The sequence below is a fragment of the Hippopotamus amphibius genome, chromosome 9, assembly GCF_030028045.1.
Source record: "Hippopotamus amphibius kiboko isolate mHipAmp2 chromosome 9, mHipAmp2.hap2, whole genome shotgun sequence".
Lineage (NCBI taxonomy): Eukaryota > Metazoa > Chordata > Mammalia > Artiodactyla > Hippopotamidae > Hippopotamus > Hippopotamus amphibius.
The window spans coordinates 64,049,347-64,075,323 of NC_080194.1; the positions used below are offsets into that span (position 1 = coordinate 64,049,347).

At 45.7% G+C, this 25,977-nt stretch overlaps 1 protein-coding gene across 4 annotated transcripts in view; it reads left to right on the plus strand.

The window, feature by feature from the left end:
- Positions 1–25,977, plus strand: part of ME3 (malic enzyme 3) — a 180,206-nt gene that overhangs the window by 96,811 nt on the left and 57,418 nt on the right. For all 4 annotated transcript variants that reach the window (XM_057750048.1, XM_057750051.1, XM_057750049.1 and 1 more), the window contains one exon: positions 17,447–17,522. In XM_057750048.1, coding sequence (XP_057606031.1) covers positions 17,447–17,522 — 76 coding nt within the window. The remainder of the gene's footprint in view (positions 1–17,446; positions 17,523–25,977) is intronic.

Below are 25,977 nucleotides of genomic sequence, written 5' to 3' on the forward strand. Positions count from 1 at the left end.
TGAATTCAAATACAGTCCCGCCAACTTCTCTGTGAAGCAGACAGGGAAGCCCCTTTCACGTGATGAAATGGGGGATCCGGTGGTTGACTACCCCAGGCTGTACAAATAGTAAGAGAGAGAACCGAACCTAGAGTTGGCAGCTTTCCGTTTGTCATTCAGGACTCTTTCCACTGTTGGACTGACTGTAAGCGTCTGATGGGCAGGAGCCGTATTTGTTTAGCTCACCAATGGATATCCAGCACCTAGCACAGAGCCTGGGTACATTCCTTGTTCGATGGAAGGAAGGGTGGATGGAAGGATCAACAGATAGAAGAATAGTATTGGTGGACAGAAGAAACTTGGAGTCTTATTTTCCTGATGACTTCTAATAGATCTCTGAGGAGTGATCTTCTATTGTTAATGGCTCCTTACTTACAAAGAGCTTTAACTCTATAATTTTGTTTAAAATGCATTATGTCCTAATTTTTTAATATTAATATCAATTACATTTGATTCCTTTAAGAATCTTCAGCAGGAAGACTTGCCCAGGACTTGGGACATGGTAGGAACTTGATAAGTCTTTCTGGAATTTAATTGAATTTAAAAGTGAGGCTGGGGAGTTAAAAGCAATTGCAAAGAGTTTCCATGTTACTGGTGTAATTAAAGAATAGATTGTCTATTACCTGTTTTTGCAAAATAACTTTATCCCCAAATCCAGGCCTATCAATTGAGAAGAAATCAACACCAAGAATGGAATGAAATCATGACGTTCATTTCCAGAATCTTTGGTTCCAAAGGATTAACAACGATGTCCAGTCCTCACCACAAATAGGTGCACTAGATTGCCCTTGCCTGCCGGTGCAGGATGGACCCTGCGTGAGCCAGCAGTGCTTCTCGTGTGCAACCAGGTGGAGGGACGTGGATGTGAGGTTGTCATGGTAACTTTTTCACTGATTGGAAGAATAGATGAAGCTGGAGTGGACCTCCTTGGCTCGCATGGGGGTGGGAATGGGGGTAACCAGTAGAGAGGAGCAGAGAAACTTCTCTCTTTCTAGACAGAGACAGTACTGGAAATCTGAATTCAAATAATAATAGAGCAAGATCAGGTAAAGTGCTGGCTAGAATTAGGGTAAATAGGTAATTAAATGATTTTGATGATCAAACCAGAAATGGAGGGGTGGTATTTCAGAGTGAACCTCTACCGGGGTCAGTGGTTTTAAACTTTCATAAGAGTCCACTTTAAAAAATTACAGACTCCAGCTCCCTTTCCCAAGTTTCCAATTCGTTGTGTCAGGAGTGGGGCACAAGAATCTCCATTTTAAAACCACCCACAACTTATTATTCTGCAGGAAATTTACAGACTGTATTGGTAGCACATGGACCATAATTTCATAAACTCTCCTCTGGGTAAGCAGAGCATCAGAGATCAAACTCAAGCTGGAGCTGACTCAGCTTGTTCTCATCTGATGGGAAAACTTAGGGGAAAATAAAAGCTGTTTTCTACTTAGTTCTAGTTTAAAAACAAAACAAAAACCAGAGTTTATTCTGTGGTTGATAACAGTTGAGTTTCTGAGATAAGCTATTTTAGTTTATACATTATATTTTCTTTTACTCTTACATCTACCAGATGCTTCCCTAATTGACAGAAACCAGCAGGTGTTTGCTTTGCCTGATGCCCTTTTCCCATCTTATCCAACGACAAATTCCCTCTTACCCCTTAAACTCATCCCAAATGTCTTCATCTCTTGCCACCTCCTTAGTCTCTGTCCCCACACTCTTGCTTGCAGAATATTTTGCTCCTTCTTCTATGTCTGACCACAGTGGCCTCTGCTGATATTCTACTAACAAACTTACTACGTTGTTCTGCAGTAATTATTTACAGATCTGGTCCATCACTCTCTCCTCCATCTGAGGTAGCTTATCAGACAGTGTGTCTCTTTCATCTTTGTAACTTTGCCCTTTCCCTTTCTTTAACTCCTAGTATGGCAGTTCCCATATACTAGAATGAATGAATGAACGAATGAATGAGTGAATGAATGAATAGATGTTCCATAAGGGCAGAGATCTTTGTCTGTTTTGTTAACTGAAATGAATATTCCAAGTGCCTAGAACAGGTCTTGTCACAAAGAGGGGTCTAATAAGTAACTGTTGAAATAATTCGTGAATGAGTGCTTTAGCTTACACAGCCAATAGAAAAGAAAGACTGGACCTGCTATGTTTCTCAGCATAACAGTAAAAATGTTTCATAGTGGCACCAATATTAGTACACTCTCCTGAACAGGTCAGGATTGAGCTCTTCATTTGAATTTTTTGTCATCTAATTGTTTGGGGTTTAGCTATAGAGACCCAAGGTATTATAATACAGAAACAAAAGTGCTATTGCAAGCATATAGCTCATACCTACATAATCAGATCAAGTCAACTTTTTTCAGCATTACTCATTATGTTCTCCTACTAATGGTAAGCCTGGGATACCAATTATTCTCTAGGATAGTTTACATGGAATAGTAGTAAAAATAGCTTCTATTTATTGAGCACTTACTAAATGTGCCAGGCATTGTACTAACTGCTTTCCATATATTATCTCTTAATTGTCTCAGACAACTTGATTAGAAATATTTTATTATGCCTATTTTACAGATGAAGAAACTGAGGCTCAGATATAGTCATTTGCCAAAGTCACTCAGCTACTAACCAGAAGACCTGAGAACTGAGCCTAAGTCTGCCTGAGCTTCTGCTCTTGAGATTCACAATATCTCTGGTGTTTTGAATTGAGCGGGTCCAACTGGAACTTACTCTTGACCGGCAAAACACACATCATTTCCCAGTTATTTCAGAGCAAGTATCTTTCTTGGCCTTGAACATTCCTGATCTTGAGTTTTCTGAGATTTCTTCCTTTAAAGAGATTTATAGTTTGGACGCTAAACTCAGTCACAATGACAAATTAAGTCAAGGGCCCCGCACCCCCTTCACCCTCGCTTAATTATACCTGATGAGTGGCCCTTTCATACATTTGGTTCCAGGCACTTAGCTGTCTCTTGCATTTGCTTCCAGTGATCAGGGTCCCTGATGTTTGCACATATGTTTTCCCAGTGAACTTTTGTCCTCTCTGAAAACTGCATTCTGTTCTCTCTTATTAAATTCCAGCTTTCATGACTAATATGCGGTGATAGGTCCAGAGATGTTTATACGATAAATTAAAGTGGGCAGAATCTTCCGCTTACAAATTGCTTCAAGATAGGACTCAGATGTATGCCCATAGAATCGTCTCATAAATGCTAGCATAAAATGGATCCGAGCTTTTACAGCTTCAGCTTGCCCTTGGCATAAGGGCCTGTTGTTTCAGTGGGTCTCGACAGGATTCTGCGCTCCTCGCCTGTTTCTCAAACTGAGGCTACAGAGATTTATGAGTCAGTTGGAAAAAAATACGTGGGACTACTTCTCAAACCTGCTTCGGAAAAACAGGATGTTTCTCTCTCCCGATTTTGCACATACCTGTAAACAAGTGACTCACTGGCAGGGCCTCTGAGTCAGAGGTATAGCAATTTCAGACTCTCAGGTTTGATGATTATTTACTTGGATAAATCAGAAGTTCATGTTAGAACAGAGCCACGTCCCAAAAACTTATTGCCTAGAGACCCAGATTAACTAGAGGCCTTCTAGACGGCAGAAAGGTGTTTGTTTGTTTTATAAAGTGGATGCATGTGTGAGTCTGCGCCATGTTCACAGCCGTAAAAGAAAGTGGAGTGTTAAGTGTGACTTCTCGGGAAAACGGGGCCTGAAGCCTCTTAGAGTATTATTTTTGGAGGAGTAAATATTTCAGTAGAAAAAGAAACTCCTTTGTACCAACTCTGTCTGAGTTTTCTTGGCATGTTTTAATATTTTCAAGTAACAACTGAAACCACACTTCCCTGTTCTAATTGGAAGCATCTGTGAGTTGCAAAATTAGAATTTTCAGATTCTAAAGTGATTCGCTATTTGGACAGGGGTGTCAGTTTCAGCTGAAATTTTCATCTACGGGGCCTTTTTTTCCCCTCCTGATTATAAATTGTTCAGTCAGCTAATGATGTGATGGAAATCCAGGGCACTCTTCATCAGCTTTCCATGTACACATGCGCTTTCTTACAAACGAAAACCACACTTTCTTCTTCAGCTATTTGTACACCTTATCAGGCTCCTTCGTATTCGAGGAGAACAGAGGAGAAATTCCCCCAACCCTTGGAATTTGACTCGAACAATTTTCTTCTGCCAAAGCCATCTCATAATCAAAGACAGTAGAGAAACAAGTGACTTTCTGCAAATTCCAGGAAGGAGAAAAAAAAAAATAGTTGAAACAATTAGAAACCTATTCTAGGTTTTCTCTATGTTAATAGAAGCCTGTCTTCTAAAGTTAGGACTTTAGTGTTTTACAGATATCTCCAGAAACTTTAACAAGAGAGACATGAAGCCACAGTGGCTTCTTACCTGCTTGCCTATACTTACTACTTATGCTACTTCCTGTCTCAGTGATGTCACCTCATGCAGCGTCAGTACTCCCAGGTGTAAATGGGAGTGGTACCAGCTTCCTAGACTCATGGCGATGCGTAAATGGTGCAGCATCTGTAAAACGCTTCCAGTGGGAGCTGTCTTAGTCCATTCTGGCTGCTATAACAAAATACCACAGACTGGATAGTTTATAAACAACAGAAATTGATTTCTTCAGTTCTGGAAGCTGGAAGTCTGAGATCAGGGCATTGGTATGGTTGGGTGAGGGCTCACTTTTGGTGGCAGACTTGTCCTGTCTCCTCACATGGCAGAAGGGGTTAGGGAACTCTCCAGGGCCTCTTTTATAAGGGCACTAATCCCATTCATGAGGGTTCTTCCCAAAGGCCCCACCTCCTGATACCATCACATTGGACTTTAGGATTTCAACATATGAATTTTGGAGGGACCCATTCAGACCATAGCAGGAGCTAAACAAATGTTGGCTTCTTGTCTTTCTTTCCTACATTTTACTTGTCGCAACTGAGGTAAAAATGACATGACATACTTGAGGCCAAAGAACAGGTTGTCAAGGAGCCAAGACAAGCCTGAGATTTACAGGTCTAGAACCTCAAGGCTCCATCCTCTGTCCAGGTTCAACACCAACTCTGCAGAGTTTGGCAGAGGGTACGTTGTAGACTGTCTCAAAAAGTCACGGAGAGTGGCTCCTAGATGGCACAGTGGTTAAGAATCCACCTGCCAATACAGGGGACATGGGTATGATCCCTGCTCCAGGAAGATCCCACATGCCTCAGAGCAACTAAGCCTCTGTACCACAACTATTGAGCCTGCGCTTCAGAGCCTGTGAGCCACAATTGTTGAGCACATGTGCTGCAACTACTGAAGCCCACGTGCCTAGAGCCTGTGCTCTGCAACAAGAGAAGCCACGGCAATGAGGAGCCCGCGCACCACAACAAAGAGTAGCCCCTGCTCACTGCAAGTAGAGAAAGGCCATGTGCAGCAGTGAAGACCCAACACAGCCAATAAATAAATAAATTTTATTAAGAAAAAAAGTCACGGAGAGCAAAAGACTGTGGGTGCTATAAGCTACTTCGCAGATGCTTTGTGTTGTAAGTAAGATTAAAATTGACTACACAGGGAAAGGGATCAAAACGATGCCACCAAAAAGATGACCCTGACTTTCCATACTAGGCTCCCAGTAAATGTTTGCAGTATTGAATTCAATATGCTGGACCTGAAGATCAGTAAGTTTGGGGTTTTTTAAAAACATTTATTTATTTGTTTGTTTGTTTGTTTATTTATTTAGGCTGCATTGAGTCTTCATTGCTGCACATAGGCTTTCTCTAGCTGCAGCGAGCAGGGGCTACTCTTCGTTGCAGTGCACAGATTTCTCATTGCCGTGGCTTCTCTTGTTGCAGAGTACAGGCTCTAGGTGCATGGGCTTCAGTAGTTGTGGCATGCAGGCTCAGTAGTTGTGGTGCATGGGCTTAGTTGCTCTATGGCACATGGGATCTTCCCACACCAGGACTCGAACCCGTGTCCCCTTCATTGGCAGGCAGATTCTTAACCACTGTGCCACCAGGGAAGTCCCCAGATCAGTAAGTTTTTGAGAGTAAAAAAGAAAAATAAACAATAATTGTGTCAAGACACAGGCAAGCCACAATACGCAGTCACCCTACCTGGTAACCATGACATGAATTTCTGTGCCTCTTGGATGGGAATTGACATTCATTCCTTTGAGAAACATGTCTTAGGTTCCAACTTAAGATTTACCGAGAGGTTACTTGTGACCGACTTGGTATTATTTTATTTAAAACTTACACCAAGGACTTCCTGGTGGTACAGTGGATAAGACTCCGTGCTCCCAATGCAGGGGGCTGGGGTTTGATCCCTGGTCCAGGAACTAGATCCCACATGCATGCTGCAACTAAGAGCGTGCATGCCTCAACTAAGACCCGGTACAGCCTAAATAAATGGTTTTTTTTTTAATAAAATAAAATAAGGAAAGAGCTTGCAGGGAGCCAACCACTCCTGCTAGTTCATTAAAAAAAAAATCACACCAGCTTAATGAGATGGATTTAACTATTAATTAATAATTAGAGCCCCACTTTAATAATGAGCAACTGAAACTCAGTGAGGCTAGTAATTTGTTAAGGTTGCACAGCAAATAAGGGTAAGATCTGGGATCTGAGCCCAGGCCTGTCTAGCTGCAAATTCATGCTCTTGCAGCTGTTCCAGTTCTAATATTCAGGTCTTGCTAGATTGTGTCATAGGATCATAGATTTTTAGAGGTTATCTGCTCTACCTTCTACATTTTTCAGATAGGGAAACAAGCTCAGAGAGGTCTGATAACTTTTTCAGACTCACATAGCTGGATACAGTAGTGGAAGATTTCTAGTGCCCGTTTCCAACCACTCCATTGCCACACAGGGAAGGAGAGAAAGGAATCTATTCAGAGATTTCCTTCTGAAGTAGACACGATGTTTATAGCGCTGTACTGGGGACCCATGGGAATCAGTGGAGGTGGAGGATGTGGTCCCTGCTTTTAAGAAGCTTCAGGTCTCTAGAAGGGTAGCATAGGGAGGGTGGGAGGGAAGCTCAAGAGGGAGAGGATATGGGGATATATGTATAAATACAGCTGATTCACTTTGTTGTGTAGCAGAAACTGGCATAACAGTGTAAAGCAATTATACGCCAATAAAGATCTGAAAACAAAAAAAAAAGATGCTTCAGGTCTACTTGGGGAAAACTGTCCAACAGCAGCAAGAGGCGGGAGGGTGAGAGGGAAGGGCCAAGGTGCCCTTGAGTGGGGGCTCCAGGCCCAGCTCTGCTGCTCTCTGCCTGTGGCTTTGCCATCCTAGGGCTGCTTGTTCCATCGTTCTCCCCCTCCTCCAATCATGTCTCCATTATACCCCATTATACTGTTAGTTTGTTTTTTTCTAGTCTGCTTAGAACTAAAAACTCCACCGGATCAGAAGTAAAAAGTCCTATTCGTCCTTGTTTCCCATGTGCCCGGCACAGTGCTGGATACCTAAAGCAGGATGCATGAAGCCCAGGCAGGCGGCGAGGCAGTGGTACCCTCAAGGAAGCCCCGCCCACTCCGAGGCCCCACGGCGGGAGTCACGTGGACGGAACCACCATCCTCACCTTTCCGCTTCACTCCGCACACAGGCGCACCGCACCTCTCTGTCGTCTGGGAGGGTCAGAGGGAACGAAGGGCCTTGTCGGGGTGGGAGGGGGCATGTGCCCACCTCAGAGCGAGACAGACTGGGAAACGGGAGGGGCCGTCTGAGGGCCAGGAAATTCGCTACGGTTCAGTGGGTTAAAATAGTCAAAATGTCCCTCAAGGTAGACTCTAAAACCAAAGAATTGTGAGTGACCTACCACTAACAGGCGCCCCTCCCCTTTTATTCACTGCCCTGAGGACATTTCGCAGAACCAGGGGAGAGTGTAATGCTTAATTCCTCCCAGGCAGGATGGCTGTGTCGCTGTGTCCTCAGGCTCTGCCCCACCAGGTGCTGGGCAGCCAGGCCCTGGCACTTCTCAGATCTACTTTCTTCTGCTGTGCTGTTGAGTCCCGGAGGCTGCTGCTGGGCTTTAAAAATGGCCTCTTGCGTGTTTTCAGAGGACAGGTCCCCTCGTTGCCAAAAATGTGCAGAATGCAGGTTGTGTGGCGACAGCGAGCCTTTGTTCCGAAGTTGAAAGTTCCCGTGCCTCCTCCTGAGCCCGGCCTCAGTGGTCTGTCTGATGTCACTGACCTTGTTTTAATTAAGTCCTCCTTTTTTGTTGGACTTGGTGCCAAGAGGCCTAAATGAATGTTGTCTCTTTGAGTGGGTTTTGTTGGGTTTTTTTCTCACTTCTATTTTAGGAAACTTCTAAGGGTCCCCGGTCTGCAGGCCGAGATAAGGGTTAAGAGTCTTTTTCTCAATAAATAACATTCTCCTAAGTGAACATTATCTTTGTTTTTCTTTCTCTCTCCGGTAACTGAATTCTAAATTTCAAGAGGATTTTCTGGCTCCTGATGGAAACTGGAGATAGTGATGTAATTTACAGGCCTTTGTGGGAGGGAGGAAACTTCACCTGCGTTTGCCCTTATGAAATTCCAACAGACTGAGTTTTAAGACAGGTTCAGGGAAGAAATCATGATCAGCACTGCTCATGGCCACTGCACAAAAATTGGATGTGGTGTCCTAGCTTCCTAGGATTGCTGTAACAAAATACCGCAAACAGGGTGGCTTAAAACAGCAGAAATGTATTGTCTTGCAGTTCTGGAGGCTGCAAGTGTGAAATGAGGGTGTCGGTGGTGGTGCACTCTCTCTGAGATCTGTAGGGGAGAATCCTTCCTTGCCTCTTCTGGCTTCCGTTGTTTGCCAGCAGTTCTTGGCATTCCTTGCCTTATGGATGCTTCACTCCAGTCTCTACCTCCATCACCACATGGCCATCTTCTCCCTGTGTGTCTCTGTCTTCACCTCTTCTCATAAAGACACCAGTCGTTTTGGATGAAGGCCCTCCCTAAGGGCCCTATCTTAATGACATCTGCAAAGACCCTATTCCAGAGACGGTCACAGGTACCGGGGGGGTTAAGATTTCAGTATATCTTTTTGGTGGGGGGGAGGGGGGCACAATTCAATTCAGAATTGTTTCATTTTCTTGGCGTGGAATTTTCTTTCTCCCAGAAAATATTTGGATATGTTATTCTCTAGCATAAGTAACTAATATCAGCCATCACCACGTTCAGAGCATTTACTGCACGCCAAGCACTATGCCACGTACCTGATCTATTATTTCACTGAATCTTCACAGAAGCATGTTGAGGTAGATGTTATTATATGCCCAGTTGATAACTGAAAACATAAAGGCTCAGCTCTGTCTCATTTCAGTACCCACGTCCCGAACCACTCAGCATACCCGACACATATGTTGCTTCTGGAGCACCTGTCGTGTGCTTGGTGCTATGCTGGGCCCTGAAGTTACAGCAATGAGCAAGACAGATGTCGTCCTGCCCTCATAGAACATACAGTCTAGTGGGAGGAGTTATGCATTAAAGATATACTTTTCTAAATAACAGTCACTAATCCACAATGCTGTAGCACTGTTTCCAATCAGGAATTCTTTTCCTGTGCTATCATTGCCTGAGGTCTGTTGTAGGAACAGTGACTGCTGAGATGAAGAGTAGTGAGAAGACCCTCCAAGGAGGAAGGCTCTCACCTCTGCTTTAACCAGAGCACCAACATCCTGTTTTACATAACAGGCATCTCTAAAAGGTGTTGTGGAACAGAGTATACCATGGCTAGATGATGCTATGGAACAAACAACCCTTAAGGCTTATTCTGTGCTTCTGTATCACGTCCTGTGGGTCAGCTGGCGGCTGTGTGTGGCGTCTTCCTCACTCCAGAACCAGGTCCTGAGGTAACCTCATCTGGAACAGTACAGATGGCTGCAGCAAAGGAAAAAGAGGAGATGGTGAATCACATACTGGCCTTTAAACAATTTCACCCCGATATGTCCGGTCAGCCCTGTTGCGATTATGTCTTTTAGGCCAAGTGAGTTAAGTACGTGAAAGAATGAAGTGTTTGGTTTTTGTTAAGTGTGAAGCCATCCCCTTTCCCTGGCCACACGTTTACCTCAAAAGCCCATGTGAGAGGGGGCTTCCCTCTTCTCTGGTCTCTCCTTCTCGGGCCCTGATGCCCAAGCATCAGCTGAGAAGGAACCTGGTTCTGGTTCTAGAAACCAAAAGAGGAAAGTCCAAATTTGTGAAAGCCATAAATCAGGGGACAGTGATTTATGTTCCTGAACAAGTCTCTGCAGCTTCCCTTTAAACAGCAACCTCCCGAGTACACATACAATATTATTTTAGGTATAGTTTATTCACTCACAACTTTTCAGGAATGTTCTGTAAAGCAGGGAATATATTCATTTAAGCCCTGATTCCATAGATTGGCAGCTTGCCATATTTACTATATATATTTTCTCTTCCCTCAAGTTCAGAATTGCCTCTCTGAAGTATTCAAACAGGAAAAACTTGGGGGACGGTATCAGTAACGAAAACTATTTTTGTTTTTGTTTTTCTTCCTGTTCCAGTTAACGGCTATTAACAGTGAGTTTCCCATGAGTTCTGCTCACTCAGAGGGCCGTCTTCACAGCACCAGGAGCGCCAAGGGCGTTCCGTTCTAATTGCTCAGAGGAGTCATGAGCATTGATGAGCGCTCAGGTTACAGTAACTCCCTGCAGGATGCTCAGTGCCTTGGGAGCCCCAGGGCACTATAATTCACTCGAAAGCTGGAAATGCCTCTGTCTCAGCGGAGCCAGGCCCAGCGCCTCCTGGAGCGTCCCACCTTCCTGCCTCCTTCTGTGCCTCAGAACAGGGTGATAACATCACACCAGTTGTCAGAGGCAGTGTCCCACAGGGCGGCATTCATTTCAGGGGGTGGGGCTGGGGGTGGCTCCTCTCCTGGACAGAAGATTGAAACAGACCCAGCTGTGGAATACAGAGAGCCCCTTGGCACCCAAATTACTACCCCATTCACCCATAAAGGGCGGTCAGGAAACCGGAGAGACTGGCACACTTAACACCCCCTCTCAGACTTCCCATATCGGTCAAGGTCAGACAGATATTAAGAGTCACATGTCTACAGGGCTTTCCAGTGTGCAGAGTGTGTGTGAACTTGCCTCACTTGATCCTCACGGTCACTCAATAATGGAGAAGCCATTGTTCCCATTTTACTGAGAAGGAGTGCAGAGGAGTGAGTGTGCATTTCTCACTCAATCAGAACCTCATGGCAGCAGAGATAAGAACCAACCCTGTCACCATGTATTGCTGGAGAAAATAGTGCCCCTCTCATCAAGTGGAAGTGGTTAAACCTGAAAATAGGTTGCTGAGGGCATCTAAGAGGTTTTCTTCCCTGAAAGTGTCTTCTTTTTGAGCCAGTCTAGATGTAGTTCGGCCAGGAAATTCAGCAGGCAACCCCCTAGGATCCTGCTGGAAACTGCAGCCCATTTGTTTATCATCATAATCCCTGACTCTGCACATTTTACTTCCTCACCAACATGCATCAAAGAAAAATATTTCATTACTGGCCCCAGTGCGCATCTCTGGTGCATTTCAGTCCATATCCGTAGCTGTTTGTTGGGAACTAGATCCGTGGAGGGAACAGGCAATCTGGGTCAGTAGAGAGAGCACTGGACTCAGGACCTTGGTACAAGCTGGTTCTGCTATGAGCTGTGTGACCTCAAGCAAGTCACTTCACCTCTCTGGACTTCATTGTCCTTGTTTATAATGAGAAGTCTTTGGACTAGATATCTCAAAATCCTCATCCAGCGCAATCCTTTTGGGATGATTTGTACCTGCAAGTTATGTAATAGATGGAATGCACTTTGGGAAGTGATTAAAAACTATTAATACATTTCAAAAGGTTTTATTTTTACTGTGTGAGCTCTGCAGAGAATAAAATTATATATGCAAAACAAGAAAAAAGGGAGTCTTTTGAAATTTTAGTAGCTCAAATTTAAATGGAAAAATAGTCATTTGAAGTGTCCCTCCGCGCTCTTCTTATCTTCAATAAAGAGAGCCTACTTTAATGTACCAGATTATTTCCATAATCTCACTTTTCCTGTGTTTAGAATTAATCGCATCAGAGCTTTGCTAACGTCTAAAATGGTGGCTGTGTCTTACCCTTTCATGTGTGAGCTTTTTGCTAAATATCATTCCTAAGCCTCTATCTGGTGCAAGCAAAGTGGAGAACAGGAGTTGTTTGGCTGAGGGACATTTCCAAAACAGGTCAAGGTTAAGAGCTTCTAAAGGCCAGGAATGCGTCACTGGGATTCATTAATGTGAGTAAATGACTTCCCCAAGGTCACTCGGTGAGTCATCCGTGAGCCTGGGCTGAGCCCTGGGTTTTCCAGCTGGAAAGAGTTGGCCTCTTTGTTAGCATTGTTTGTTCCCTGTGACTAGCCCTGGATGACCTGGGCGGCGGGGAGGCGGGGTGGGGGTGGGGTATTGCTTATGCACCTCAGAGCTGCAGCTGTGGGACAACAGAAGCTGGTGAGGAGCACACTCCTCACACGACCCCCTCAGGCCACACCTCAGAGCAGCAGCTGACTTGGAGGTAGAGAAGGTGGTTCTTTGAGAGGTCCCAGGTGTACAGGCTCACCTTGGCCCACTTAGCCTTCTGCTGACACCAAGGCAGGTACCACTATTTAAACCTCAGGATGCCCACCACGTGTGACTGCTTCTCGCACCATGGGCAGTCCTTCAAGTTTGTTATTATCAACTCAGTGTGATTTTTCCAAACTCAAACTGCGTAGAGATGATCCTTAGCGACAAGTTCCAAGAAGCCAATCTGATGATTGGTTTTGTCTTGAGTGATACAACTCAGCCCCCCACGGTCATTTCAGAATGGCACAACAAATGCCTGGAGCTCTTTCTCAAACCTAATGAGTAGGTTAATTTAAAGACCCACATCGCCCCCAATCATCATGGTGGAAAGAGCCCTGCAAGTCCCAAGTCTTAGGCTCTGGGGCTTTCCTCTGCACTGGCCTGTCCACTGCCCTCGTACGTGCATCTCCCCACTCGAAGCCCCGGGCACAGCCCAGCACCACCCAGTCCAGCACACTGATCCCTTGAGCGTGGCACAACATAACACCATGAAAGTTTCCTTCGCTCCAGCTTTATTCAGCTCCTTTCATCTTCATCCCTCAGCTTTCAACCATCCTCATAGTTCAGTCATTTCTCCACTTATTCAGAAATTAAGTGTGAGCATCTACTGTGGACTGAGTCTGGGCATACAGTGGTCAACAACAGCAACAACAGAATAAATGCTCACCTTGCCCTGATGAAGCTTACAGTCTAACGGGGAAAGATACTAACCAAATAACCACTGTAATAGATTTGTATATGTAGGTATGGGGTACTTTGAGAATATACAACAAGGAGCCCCAGCTTTGACTTGGAAGTCATCAGAAGAATAAGTAGAAATTAACTAAACATAGAGTGAAGAGAGGCAGGGGTTACCAGGCAGAGGGAACGGTATGTGCACTGGCCCTGGAGCAAGAAAATCATGGCACCTGGAGGAATGGAAAGGAGGCCAGTGCAGCCAATGACTGGAGAATGAAATAAGGATGAAGTGAAGAAGTTGACACGTGCCAGACTACACTGGGCCTCACAGGTAGACCATGCTGACGACTTGGGTCTTTATTCCAAGACCATGGGAAGACATGAAGGATTTTTACCACAAGGGATAACACAGTAAGGTTTTGGAGTTCCCTGGCGATCCACTGGGTTAGGACTCAGTGCTTTCACTGATCCAGTGGTTAAGACTCAGCACTTTCACTGCCGTAAGCGTGGGTTTAATCTCTGGTGAGGGAACTATGTGTGATCCCACTAGCCATGCAGCACGGCCAAAACACAAAAACAAAACCACACAGTAAGGCTTTGATTTCAAGAACATCACTCTTTCTACGTGTAGAAAATAGATTAGATAGAGACAAGAGAGGATGTTACAAAGTTGTTTTGGTGCTTTAGGGAAGAACTATTGGGAACCTGGACCAGGTAGGTGGTGTTGTGGATTAAAAAAATGTATGAATCAGGAACTAATTACAGAGTAGAAATGAGAGACTTGGCAAGGGATTGTATAAAAGGGGAGAGGACAGTGTCAAGGATGCTTTCAGGGGTCTGGAATTGTTAGACTAGATGTATGGGGGTAATAGTCTCTGAGGAAAGGAGCAAGAGAATCAGGTTTGTCTTGGGTTTTTGTTTTGTCTTGTCTTTGAGTCATAGTGATGCAAGTTTAGAACATAAATTTGGTTTTGGACCAGTTAAGTTTGAAATGCCCTTGAGACATACAAATGGAAATGTCAGACAAGCAGTTAAATATGAAAGTCTAGAACAATGGCTCTAAAACCAGGGGCACATTTGCTCCCCAGGGGACATTTACCAATGTCTGGAGACATTTTTGGTTGTCACAGTAGTGTGGGGGGTGCTACTGGCATCTAGTGGGTAGACACCAGGGATACTGCCAAACATTCTGCAGCATACAGGACAGCCCCACCCCTCACAGCAAAGCGTTATCCAACCCAAAATGTCAGTGGTGTCAAAGGTGAGAAACTGGCCTACAGATATTTGAGAGTCACTGGCCAAAAGCCTTGGGCACTGATGAGATTATATAGAGAAAAAATAAGAATAAGGAGGAGAATGGGATAGTGCAAGTTTTTGAGGAACTATAACACCTGATAGGGGGATGACCCAGCATGAGGGACCAAGAAGGAGGTAGAAGAAAACTCACAGAGAATGGAGTTGCAGAAGCCAGAGGCTGGGTGGGGAGTGGTTTAAAGTGTCAGGTGCTGCTTAGAAGCCAAAGGACATGAAGACGAGAAGGCTGCTGGCATTTAGGGATGTGGACATCATCGGTGGCCTTGGCAAGAGCCAATATCATGTTGGCCGCAAGATATTAAGAAAAGACATGTTTCAGTGGAAGATGACAGGTGGAGGTGGAGAATGCAGGCAATGCTTTCAAGAAGTGGGCTATGGAAGAGAGGAGAGAGAAAGAACAGTCTTGGCAAGCAATGTGGAAGTCAAGAGTAGTTTGGAGTTCAGTAGTATTTCACTTGTTTTATTTTGTTTAAATTTTTTATTATGGAAAATGTCTAACGTATATGTAAGCAGAATATTATAATGGACCTCTCTGTACCATGGATTCTGTGAACTCTGCATTGTTTTGTTCCTCAGAAGAGTAATTTTTGTTCCAGGAAGGAGTTAACTTGGCTGGACTCAAATTCCAGACTCTGTCCCTACTGATCTACAGCAACAGAAATCTCTGCTGGGTTCTTTCACCGTCCAGCAATTTTTTTTTTTTTTTTTTTTGCCAGGCCCTTGGGTATGCATAGCTGAATGGTCAGCCGGTGACTTGGGCAGATTTTACACACAGACTTGGAAGTTCATCCTCTCTGTGTCTCCTTCCCTTCCAGAACTTTCCCCTTCACTTCCTTACTACTCTTCCAGCTCCTGACACCTAAGACTTTGGCTTTTTGCTGCTCCAAGTTGCTTGCAGATTAGACTGCCCTCAGACAAAAGCTGCAAATTTGCAGATCTCAAAGGGTGTAATTCCTGCTTCCAAAGGTAGATTGCTGTCCAGTTTCTACCTGTTTGGGGCCAACTTCCATTGCCTTAATTTAAAAATAATTTTTATAACACAACAATAACATTAATTGTTCAACAATTAACCATTTCATCATTGTTATCTGAAGAAATGTTATTCTGTCCAAGTGAGTCTGTTACTACCAGAAACCAGAAGTTTTCAAGATGACAGACTTGGGCATATTTGAGGGCTGATGGAAAATATGGAAAATCTAGCAGAGTGAGAGATTGAGAGAGACAGAGCAAGGCAGGAGGGATAGTGAACAATGTGAGGCTCTGTAATTTTTGTTGGAACAGGAGGAAGGAAGCGCTTGGCTGTGGATGCAGCAGTGTGTAGATTCGCTGATGGAAAACTGACAGAGATGCTTCCTGTGGCATTGAAGACATAGTCACTGGGGCAGCCGGGGGAAAGATGAGGCAGTTGGAGTTCTGAGAACAGAGACGTTTGAAAAGTCTTTGCGAAGGCTGAAAAGGGTGACTTCTGACCAGAGGAACGCTGCAGGCAGAGAGGCTGGTCAGCACGGAGCGACGGTGTGGGTGAACAGTGATGCCTGGAGGTGGTGCCGATCGGTCTGCCCTGCGGTAGGATTGTCTCCATCTGCCTTCAGCTGCCTGGTGGAGATGCCCAGGGAGTAGAAAGTGGGTCTCCTGAAGGGTGAGGGTTTTACAAGACTGGTGAGACCAAAGAGCAGGGCCACGGGTGTTTACTGTATTGATGAGGGCATAGCTTAAATAATGGGTCACAAAATTCAAGCACCTCATGAAGCCGTGACAGCCGTCTTTTGGGCGTGCTCTCTGATTTAGCCAGGGCAAGTAGAATGGAGAACTGTTCTCCTACACCTCCCCCACCCCCTCATGCTGGCAAAACGGAGTATTTGGCCCTGGGCACTTCACAAGTCAAAAGAGCCTCTCTCTCGGGTGCATTGGACAAGAAAAATGAAAAGAAGGGAAATTCCCTGGTGGTCCAGTGGTTAAGACTCTGCACTTCCACTGCAGGGGGCACGGGTTCGATCCCTGGTCGGGCAACTAAGATCCCACATGCTGTGTGGCACGGCCAAAAAAATATTTACAATGAAAAAAGGAAGTGGTACAAACCACATGCCGTCCTCTGCACCGCTCCCCACCTCCCCTCGCCAGGTACACGTATTCTCTCACCGTTGATTCCAGGGCAGAAGATTCAGATCTAGAGACCTAGGTCTAAACATTCAAAGTTCTAAGTCAAGCTAATAAACTGTTAAGTAAAGTATGTTTCACCCTCCTACCTTTACAAGTATACCTTCATCATGGTCTGGAAGGCCAAGTTAATTTAGAATTCTCAGACGCTAGTGGTGCAGAGGAAACTGACTCATAACTGGCAGCCCACCCCTCTTCCTGTCCCCAACTCCATCCCTCACTGCAAGGGGCCATGTGTACTTGTGCCTGGACATCACAACCCACACTTCCAAGTTCCAGTCACGGCCCCAGGCTTAGGGACCCACCCACTGCAATGTGGTCTGCACTTGGAAGGCAGGACCCAGAGAAGAGGCCCCCACAGTCCCTGAAAGCAGCCTGGGGGCCACTCAGGCAGAAAATTCTGGAGTCCTGTGTGCCTGGTCCAGAGGGAGGAAAGAAGGTGCAAGCTCCAGGCGGGTCCACCCGTCGGCCCGGCGGACCTCTCTGCCCTGTGGAGCGGCACAGCTGGAGGAAAACCAGAGCAAGGCCCTCTACGTTGTGGGGGCTTTGGGTAGGGATCCCTTTTGCCCAGGTCTGTGGTCAAAATTAAGTGATGCAGTGATACACAGTACTTGTGGTCTTCACTCTGTTCCTAGTCTGACTGGTTTCTCCATGTGTATGTGTTATTTTCTTTTTTCCTAGTGGGCTGTTTATCACCATTCACGACAAAGGCCATCTTGCAACAATGCTGAACTCTTGGCCGGAAGAGACTATTAAGGTATGATCCTCTTTTCTCTGATATTGCTCTATTGTTGGATGAATCCTTTCAGCCTGGATTAGTCATTCTTAGCTATAAAATGGGCTATTACAACACGGAGGGCAAGACACTGCATGCCTTCCCCAGGCCCAGACCATAGCTCAGTTAGAGCCAAGCGCAGATGCACCACGGGGCAAAGGTTTGCATTAACCAGGCACCCATGTGAAACTGTCCTTTTATTATTATTATTATTACTACTACGACTACTAGGAGTCGTAGCTGTAGTCGTAGTAGTGCGTTATTGAGTACCTGCTGAATATACACAGCCAGTGTCCACAGTAGATTCAGGGAAGAATCCAGCTTAGACCCTTTTCTCAAGTAGCTGACTTTTCATGAGGAAAATAGGACAGAGACACAAAAGACTAACAGGTGAAACTTGATCAGGGATAAACAAGGCACACAGAAGAGCTGGGGTGGGCAAGGAGGCAAAGATTACTTTTAACCTGAAGGGGATCTGGGAAGACTTCATGGAAGAGGTGACATTGGAGCAAGGCCTTGAGTTGAGGGGTAGAGTTTGGACAGTCAGGCATTGGTGGGACCAGGATGGAGGGCAGGGACATTCTGCCCCAAGAGAAAAGGTTTATGATCAGCAATGTCTTCACACCTGGGTGTACACAGCAGTGCATGTGTTGGGGGGGGGGGCGGGGCAGGGGGGATGTATATGCAGAGTGACAAAATGAACCTGGCACTGTTTCCTGGAGCATCAATTTTACTTGAAACATTTAAGGAGAAAACTTTTTTATATATAAAAACAGTATATAATATAGAACACAAAATTGGTGCAGCTTTGTAGAAACATGTTAGCCTCTGGCTGTGTCCCCAGATCTCCTCCTGTCATGGGGACGTCTGTGGAAGAGTTTCAGGGACTCTGGATTCCAAGATCCTTGTCACTTCTGCAAACAGATGGGTGAAGCAAAAATACAGAACACCTGCTGGCTGCCAGTGAGGGCATTTCTGGCACAAGAGCAGGGCAGGGGATGGAGCTGACCAAGCCCAGTATATGTAGCTCTTGGGGTCACGCTGGGAGGCTGAGAGTTGTTTGCTCTCAGGCCCTCCCTCCCTCCATCCCTGCCTGTTTCCTGGGCTACCTCCCTCCACCAGGCACTGAGTACAGCTTCTCTCTACCTACCTCTCTTTGTGTCCCACCCACTTCTGGCCCTCTCAGGAACCTGGTAGCATTCAGAACCAGAGCCATTCAACATCACTAATTATTAGAGAAATGTAAGACAAAGCCACAATGAGGTATCACCTCACACCGGTCAGAATGGCCATCATCAAAACATCTAGAAACAGTAAATGCTGGAGAGGGTGTGGAGAAAAGGGAACCCTCCTGCACAGTTGGTGGGAATGTAAATTGGTGCAGCCACTATGGAAAACAGTATGGAGGTTCCTTAAAAAACTAAAAGTGGAACTACCATATGACCCAGAAATCGCACTACTGGGCATATACCCAGAGAAAACCATAATCCAAAAAGAAACATGTACCATAATGTTTATTGCAGCACTATTTACAATAGCCAGGACATGGAAGCAACCTAAATGCCCACCAACAGATGAATGGATAAAGAAGATATGGCACATATATACATACAGTGGAATATTACTCAGCCATAAAAAGGAATGAAATTGAGTTATTTGTAGTGAGGTGGATGGACCTAGAGACTGTCATACAGAGTGAAGTAAGCCAGAAAGAGAAAAACAAGTACCTTATGCTAACTCATATATACGGAATCTAAAAAAATGGTACTGATGAACCCAGTGACAGGACAAGAATAAAGATGCAGGTGTAGAGAACAGACTTGAGGACACGGGGTGGGGGATGAAGGGGAAGCTGGAACAAAGTAAGAGAGTATCATTGACATATATACACTACCAATTGTAAAATAGATAGCTATTGGGAAGTTGCTGCATAACACAGGGAGATCAACTTAATGATGGGTGATGACTTAGAGGGCTAAGATAGGAAGGGTGGGAGGGAGTCGCGAGAGGGAGGGGATATGAGGATATATATGTAAATACAGCTGATTCACTTGGGTGTACAGCAAAAACTGGCACAACAGTGTAAAGAAATTATATTCCAGTAAAGAGCTTAAAGAAATAAAAATAAAAGAACCAGAGCCAATGGGGCAGGACCTTGGCTCTCGGGAGCCAGGCCTGGGCCAAAGCCGGGGCCCTTGGACTCCAGTCCTGGCCTCAGTGAAGATCTGAATTTGTACATCTCTGTCTGGGTGTACTGTGCTTTGTGATTTTCTTTCCTACTTGTCTGCTTAGAGTCTAGTTACATGCAGTCCTTGGCCCTGCAAGTTTTTCCCAGTCCCAGAAGAAGCAAGTTTCCAGGGTGTGACTAGAATGAATCTATAATAAAATCTTGAGCACATTAAGGGAAGCCAGCTCACTCGATGGGAAGTTAACTCCAGCCTGCCCTATGTGGACTTGCTCTGAGGTCCTACTGACTAATCTTTCCTCCTTCCTGGACAGTTCAGCCATGGCGAAACTTGTCCACAGTAGGCACTCAATAGATGCTTGCTGAGTTGAATGACCTCAGCAGATGGACATGATAAACATCTTTCAGGTATCAGGCCCTGTGCCAGGAGCAGGGAGATGGGATCTGCACTAACATATACGGTGCCTCTGTGCAAACTACAAGGAATTAAAAAGTAAGACAAAAAGACAACCCCTCTTCACCAGTAAGAAAAACGTGCTCCTTCCTCCAGGCTGGCACAGGGCCTCGGTAAGGGGCTCATGGACTGGGTTTCGGGTTCCCATCACTCTGTTTGTCGGGGCAGAACTTACAAAACTTCACCCAGGGCTCTGCTTTGAGGAATGTAGAATGAGAAAAACACAGACCCCAACCCAAATTGCTTCACTCTGATTGGGAAATCAAAATAGAAACTGAGTTGCTAAGTATCCATGGACTTCAACCAACATATTTTAAGAATCTTCTAAGTTGTAAGTGCTAATCACCAGAGAGATGGAGACAGCATCTGTTGTGATTTTAGAGGAAGAGAAACGGGGGCTTTAGGGTCATCCTGGAAGAGGTGGAACTCGACAGGCCCTAAACAAGGAGAAGCATCCAGAGCCTTAAGTTACACGAGTATATCGGGCCAGTGCACCTAATTCAGTTGTGTTCAACAGCCATTTAGTAAAGTCTATCCTATAAGAGTTCCCTGGGGGTTCAGGGATAAAGAAGGTGTGCAGGCCCAACCTCAAGGAGCTTGCAGACTAGTTAAAGAAACTGACCTAGAAACGATTACAGTAGACTGTCTGTGCTGCTCAAGAGAGGAGCCTGGAGATGAGAAGCAAACAGGGTGACTGGCTGACCACTTACCCTGTGGTACCCCCAAAGTGGACGGGTGAATGCCTGGGGTGAATGCCTCTTCCCCTCCACTCTGTGCTCCTGTTTCACTTTGGAGGAACCCAGAGGTCAGTCTCAGAAACTATGTAGAAGAGTCAGCTCTGGCTTTGCAACCAGACAGACCGGAGTTCTGGTCTTGCATCTTCCACTTACCTGCTGTGTGTGCTGATAACCTCTCTGATCTCACAACAGGAAATTGTGAAGATTAACTATGAGAAAGTCTGTACAACACTGAAGGACACTTGAATGAACGTTGTCACTGCTGGAGGTGGACGAGGTAGCTGTAGCACACACAGCAGGGCAGGGAAGAGACTGCAGACACCTAAGGGGGCGGGGGGAAGGAGGTGGGTTACATGAGAACCACAGACCACAAAAGGGCAGCTAGTTGATTTGGTCCCTAGACATGTTTGATTTAAAGTGGTTTTTGAACATTTTGAATTTGTGGACAACATTGTAAAATTAGGAGATGTCACTGGAAAAAAACCAAAAACCCTAGATTTCTGACTTCTCTAGAAAAACCAGGAGCTCGGAATATTGCATCTATAGTTTGTCATGTGTATGAGTCAAATAGGACTGATCAGGTTACCCTTAGTCCCCACCCTGCCCCATCACCAGCCTTTCTCTGGAGGGTCCTTCCCTCTCACCCCAGGGCTGCCCTTTCAACGGTTCAGAATGTTCTAAGCCACAGTTTTCCTTGTTTATTGGTGTTTTTTCTCCAGTTGTCTTTAAAAGAGGAGATGACGAACTGCTTTCCTAAGTAGGGAATCGCTGCTTAGTATCCCTCTCATTGTACTTGGGTGCTAGTGGAGACTCCCCTTCACTGTTTCATTCGATTTTCCCACTGTGATCAGAGTGGAGTAAGGAGTACTTCTGAAGCCCCCCTGATGGATCCTGGAGGAGGGGTAGGTGGGGCGTGTCTTTTCTCCAATGAGCAAGCTGATGTTAAGGGATGCCCAGTCGCCCACGAGTAACTGTTGATGCCGCCCAGAGCCCTCCGGCTGAGCCGTCGCTTCCCCAGCAGCTGAGTAGGGGAGGCAGAGTTTTTCAAGGTACAGGTATCTTTGGACCCGGATGTTGTTGGCTGCTTGCCTGGAGGGGAGGTTCAGAGAAGCTTCTGAAGCAACTCAGAAGATAAAAGATGACTTTCTGCGGTTTCCCAGCCAGAAAGCAGAACTGCAGACGGAGCCATAAGAGGAACAGGCTGTGAGGAAAGTGAGGTCAAAGCCCAGGGCTGGGGGGAACATGAAGTTTTGTGGGCCCCTCTTGCTCAGAGGAGGGGGCAGCCTGCCCCCCCCCAAGAGCCGTCCAGCGTAAATCACAAAGGGGAGTGAGAACGGCTCTTCTGGCTCTTTCCCACAGCGGCCATTGCCCGGAGCCAGGAAGAAGGCTCTCAGCTCAGAACAGCCTCCTTCCCCAAAACTTTCCCAAGCTCCTAAATCTCTTCTTCATCCCTCTCCCAACAGCTCTGGGGAGCAGGTGTCGAGAGGCGGCTGAGTACTGGAGCCAACCCTGCCTCTGGGCACCAGCCACTTGAACCTTTAAACTTGGACCAGGTGTTAGTGCCGAGTACCCGCCTGTCAGGCACATGCCCACCATAGGTGAAACCCCACTCAGTCTCAGAAGCTGCATTTCCTGGGAAACAGTCTCTGAAATGGAGATCAGCATATTAGGGAATGCTCTTGGGATCAACACCTCTAGAAGGAAAGGAAGCAGGACAGAGAAGCGGGAAAGGTTGGGCCGAGTGGGGGCCCCCAGAAGACCCATCTGAGTGCACAGGGAGGCTCAGGAGCAGCGATGGCCCTTCGCAGTCATCCCGAGTGGGGCCAGGGGGATCTGGGCCTTGGTACCCCTGCACCCATTGGTTGTGGGCTGCCGCCCTGGGAACAAGGTGTGACTTTGGTCAAGATGGCTCTCTTCGGTTGAGGAAAATCCCAAAGTGGGCTCGTAGGTGAGGGTACGACTGGGGGAGTAGCCCCTTCCTTCCTTAAAGGGGAATCTGGGCGGCACGGCACCACATCCACCTCCCCAGCATTCAGACGAACTCACTGGCCTCTCCCAGTGAGCCTCCAAGAGGCAGGGATTATCATCCTCCCCATCTTATAGGCAAGGAAGCTGAGAGGTCAGCTCAGCTTTGCTCGTGAGGGATGGACCCGAGATTTGAAACCACAACTGTGCATTATTTATGTTGTGGAGACAGAGAAAAGAGGAGGAAGAGGAGCAGGAAAGGGAAGGATGAGTGGGAAGGAGAAAACAGGCAGAGGAGGAAGGAGAGGGCCTCGCACAGAGTGCTGTGGGCAGCCCGTGCCCAGAGCTCCAAGTCCAGGGAAACCAGAGCCAGAGCAGACAAGGACACGTGATCCTCAGAGCGGTCTTGGGTCAGCCCCATTGCCTCCACCCAGGCTGAAGGAGGTGGACAGTAAGTCAGAAGCTAGGAGGACAGAGGAAGAATGTGACACACCACCCCTAGTCATCTGAGTCTCCTTCCTTCTCGTCATGTGAAATACAGAGAGGTTATGAGTTGTAAAAGCCATCCAAACAAGGAAACTGTGATCCTGTAGTTCACTGGTCGCTGTTGCTGGGCTCTAAAGTCCCAGGATTCTTTTTTTTTTTAATTGGAGTATAGTTGATTTACAATGTTGTGTTAGTTTCAGGTGTACAGCAAAGTGAATCAGGTATACACATACCCACTCTTTTTTGGATTCTTTTCCCATACAAGCCATTGCCGAGTATTGAGTAGAGGTTCCCTGTGCTATAAAGTAGGTTCTTACCAGTTGTCGACTTTATATGTAGTTGTGTGTATATGTCAATCTCAATCTCCCAATTTATCCCTCCCCCGTCCGTTCCCCCTGGTAACCATAACTTTGTTTTCTGTATCTGTGACTCTATTTCTGCAAAACCCAAGGGTGCTGCTCGAGTTTGCCCTCAGCCTTTGACTCCTTCTGCTCCCCTTCAGCGGAGCTGGGGCTGGAGCCTTTGACATCCAGCCCCAGCTCCACTGATGTCGTGAAAAATAAGATGCAGCATCACTCTCTGAACTTGTTCGTCTACGTCAGTCTGAATTCAGTCCCATGGAAAAGAGCCTTTGCACTCTGGGTTGGATCTATCACACTGTCCATCATTTACTGAGCTCATATCACATGGCAGGCCCCAAGCTAAGTGCTAGAGGACAAGATCCTTTACTTGTCCTTACACAGTTGTTACGAAAGACAAGGAAATAGATATAACTATAATACAAGGAAGAAAGGGTTAGGTGCCCTGGAAGATAAAAATGCCATAGGAATTCAGAGGAGGGAGTGATGATAACTTCCAGAAGGGAAGCTTCATGGAGGAAAGTGCCTTTTGAGCTCTTCCTTGAAACATGCAAGGATGGTAGGATTTGAATCAAGGAGATATAGGGATTAAGGTATAAAATGGCGTGTAGTTAAGTACAAACCTTATACAAGATTAGCAGTATTTCAGTTTGGATGGAGCATGGAGTGGATAAAGGGGAAATTCAAAGAGCAGATTGGGTGTAGACCACAGAAGGCCTTCAATGTCCATTGAAGATGTTTGAGCTTTATTTTATAGGCATCAGGAGTCGTTGGAGGTTTGGGGGCAAGAAAGTGATAAATCTGGGCATGCTTTGGAAAAGTGCAATGGGATAGGGAGACTCCAAGTGTAGAAAGACCACTTAGGAGATGCTAAAGTGGTCAAGTGAGAAGTGGATGATCTGGGCTAAGGTTAGCAATGGGGATGAAGATCATGGAACAGATGAGAAAAATACAGAGCAGGTCAAGTCAGCAGAATTTGGTGACCGGTTAGCTGTGGCTGACTGATGGCAGAGAGAAGAAGTCAAAGCAGGGTGGACAGTTCTGCGCCTGGGAGATGGGAGGTAACAGAGGTAGAGAGGACAGCAGAAGTGGAAAGTTGAAAAGGAGAAAAAGGGAAAAACAGACTCATTTGGTTAAGGACTTGGGGAATTTGAGAGGACTACTGGACATCCAAGTGGCAATGTCTGGCAGACAGTTAGCTGTGTTTGCTGAGAAATGACTTCTTTGCCATTGGAATGAATGACAGTGTCAAGGTTAGAATGCTGTTGAGTTTCGCGTGGCCAGACTTTCTTAAAAGCTGCCAGGGTTTCCCCTTGGTTTCCTTTTCGTTCACTCATTTAACAGATCATTGTTGCATGGCCTTTCTGTGGTGAGGCTGAACTAAAGAGAGGTGAAACAATTAAAAATTCTAATATGTAATCTTTGCCCCAAATAATAATTGTCAATATAATCATACGAGCAGCGACCATTTGCCAATCCTTTACTTTATACAAGGTACCTGGTTAAAGCGAGACACATTCTTTCATCTTTACAACAGCCTGGCAAGTTGGATATTATTATTGTTCTCATTTTATGGAAAATTAAAACTCAGAAAAGTGATCTATTGATCCAAGATTACATATGGTGTGTTAGCAAGGAGCCTAGATCCAAATACTGGTTATCAGACGCCAAAAGCCCTGCCACTAACCTTTAGGTTGCTTGGAGAGATTAAATGTGCATTTTTTTTTTAATGTTAAATAAGAACCCCGATGCTATCACCATCAGGTTTTTATTCTTTTTTTTGAAATATTTATTTATTTATTTATTTATTGGCTGTGTTTAAATTGGACCTTACGCAGGGCTTGGCAAGCAGTAGGTACTTCATAAATGTTTGCAGCAGGCAGGCAGGCAGACGGGAAGGGTGAGCAGGCCAGGCAGATGCAGCAAGTGCTAGGAGAAGTCACATTGGGCTGTAATGAGGAGTATTTGCACTGCTGGAGAAAGAGCAGGAAGAGAGGAATATAGAGACTGAGAGGTGAGAGGTTATAGGTGAATTCAGAGTGTGTCTGGCCCGAGTGAGGCCAGTTTGGCTAGAGGGGGCAATTGTTTGTAGATGAGTAACCAGAGATGTTTCAGAAGGTATGCGGAGTTCCTGTCATTAAAGAGATAAGCCTCTTGGACTCTTTCATGGACAGTTAGAAGTCACTAAAGGCCTTTGAGTCTGCTTGTGAAGCCGTTGCAATAATGCAACCGTTAGCACAACAGGATTGAG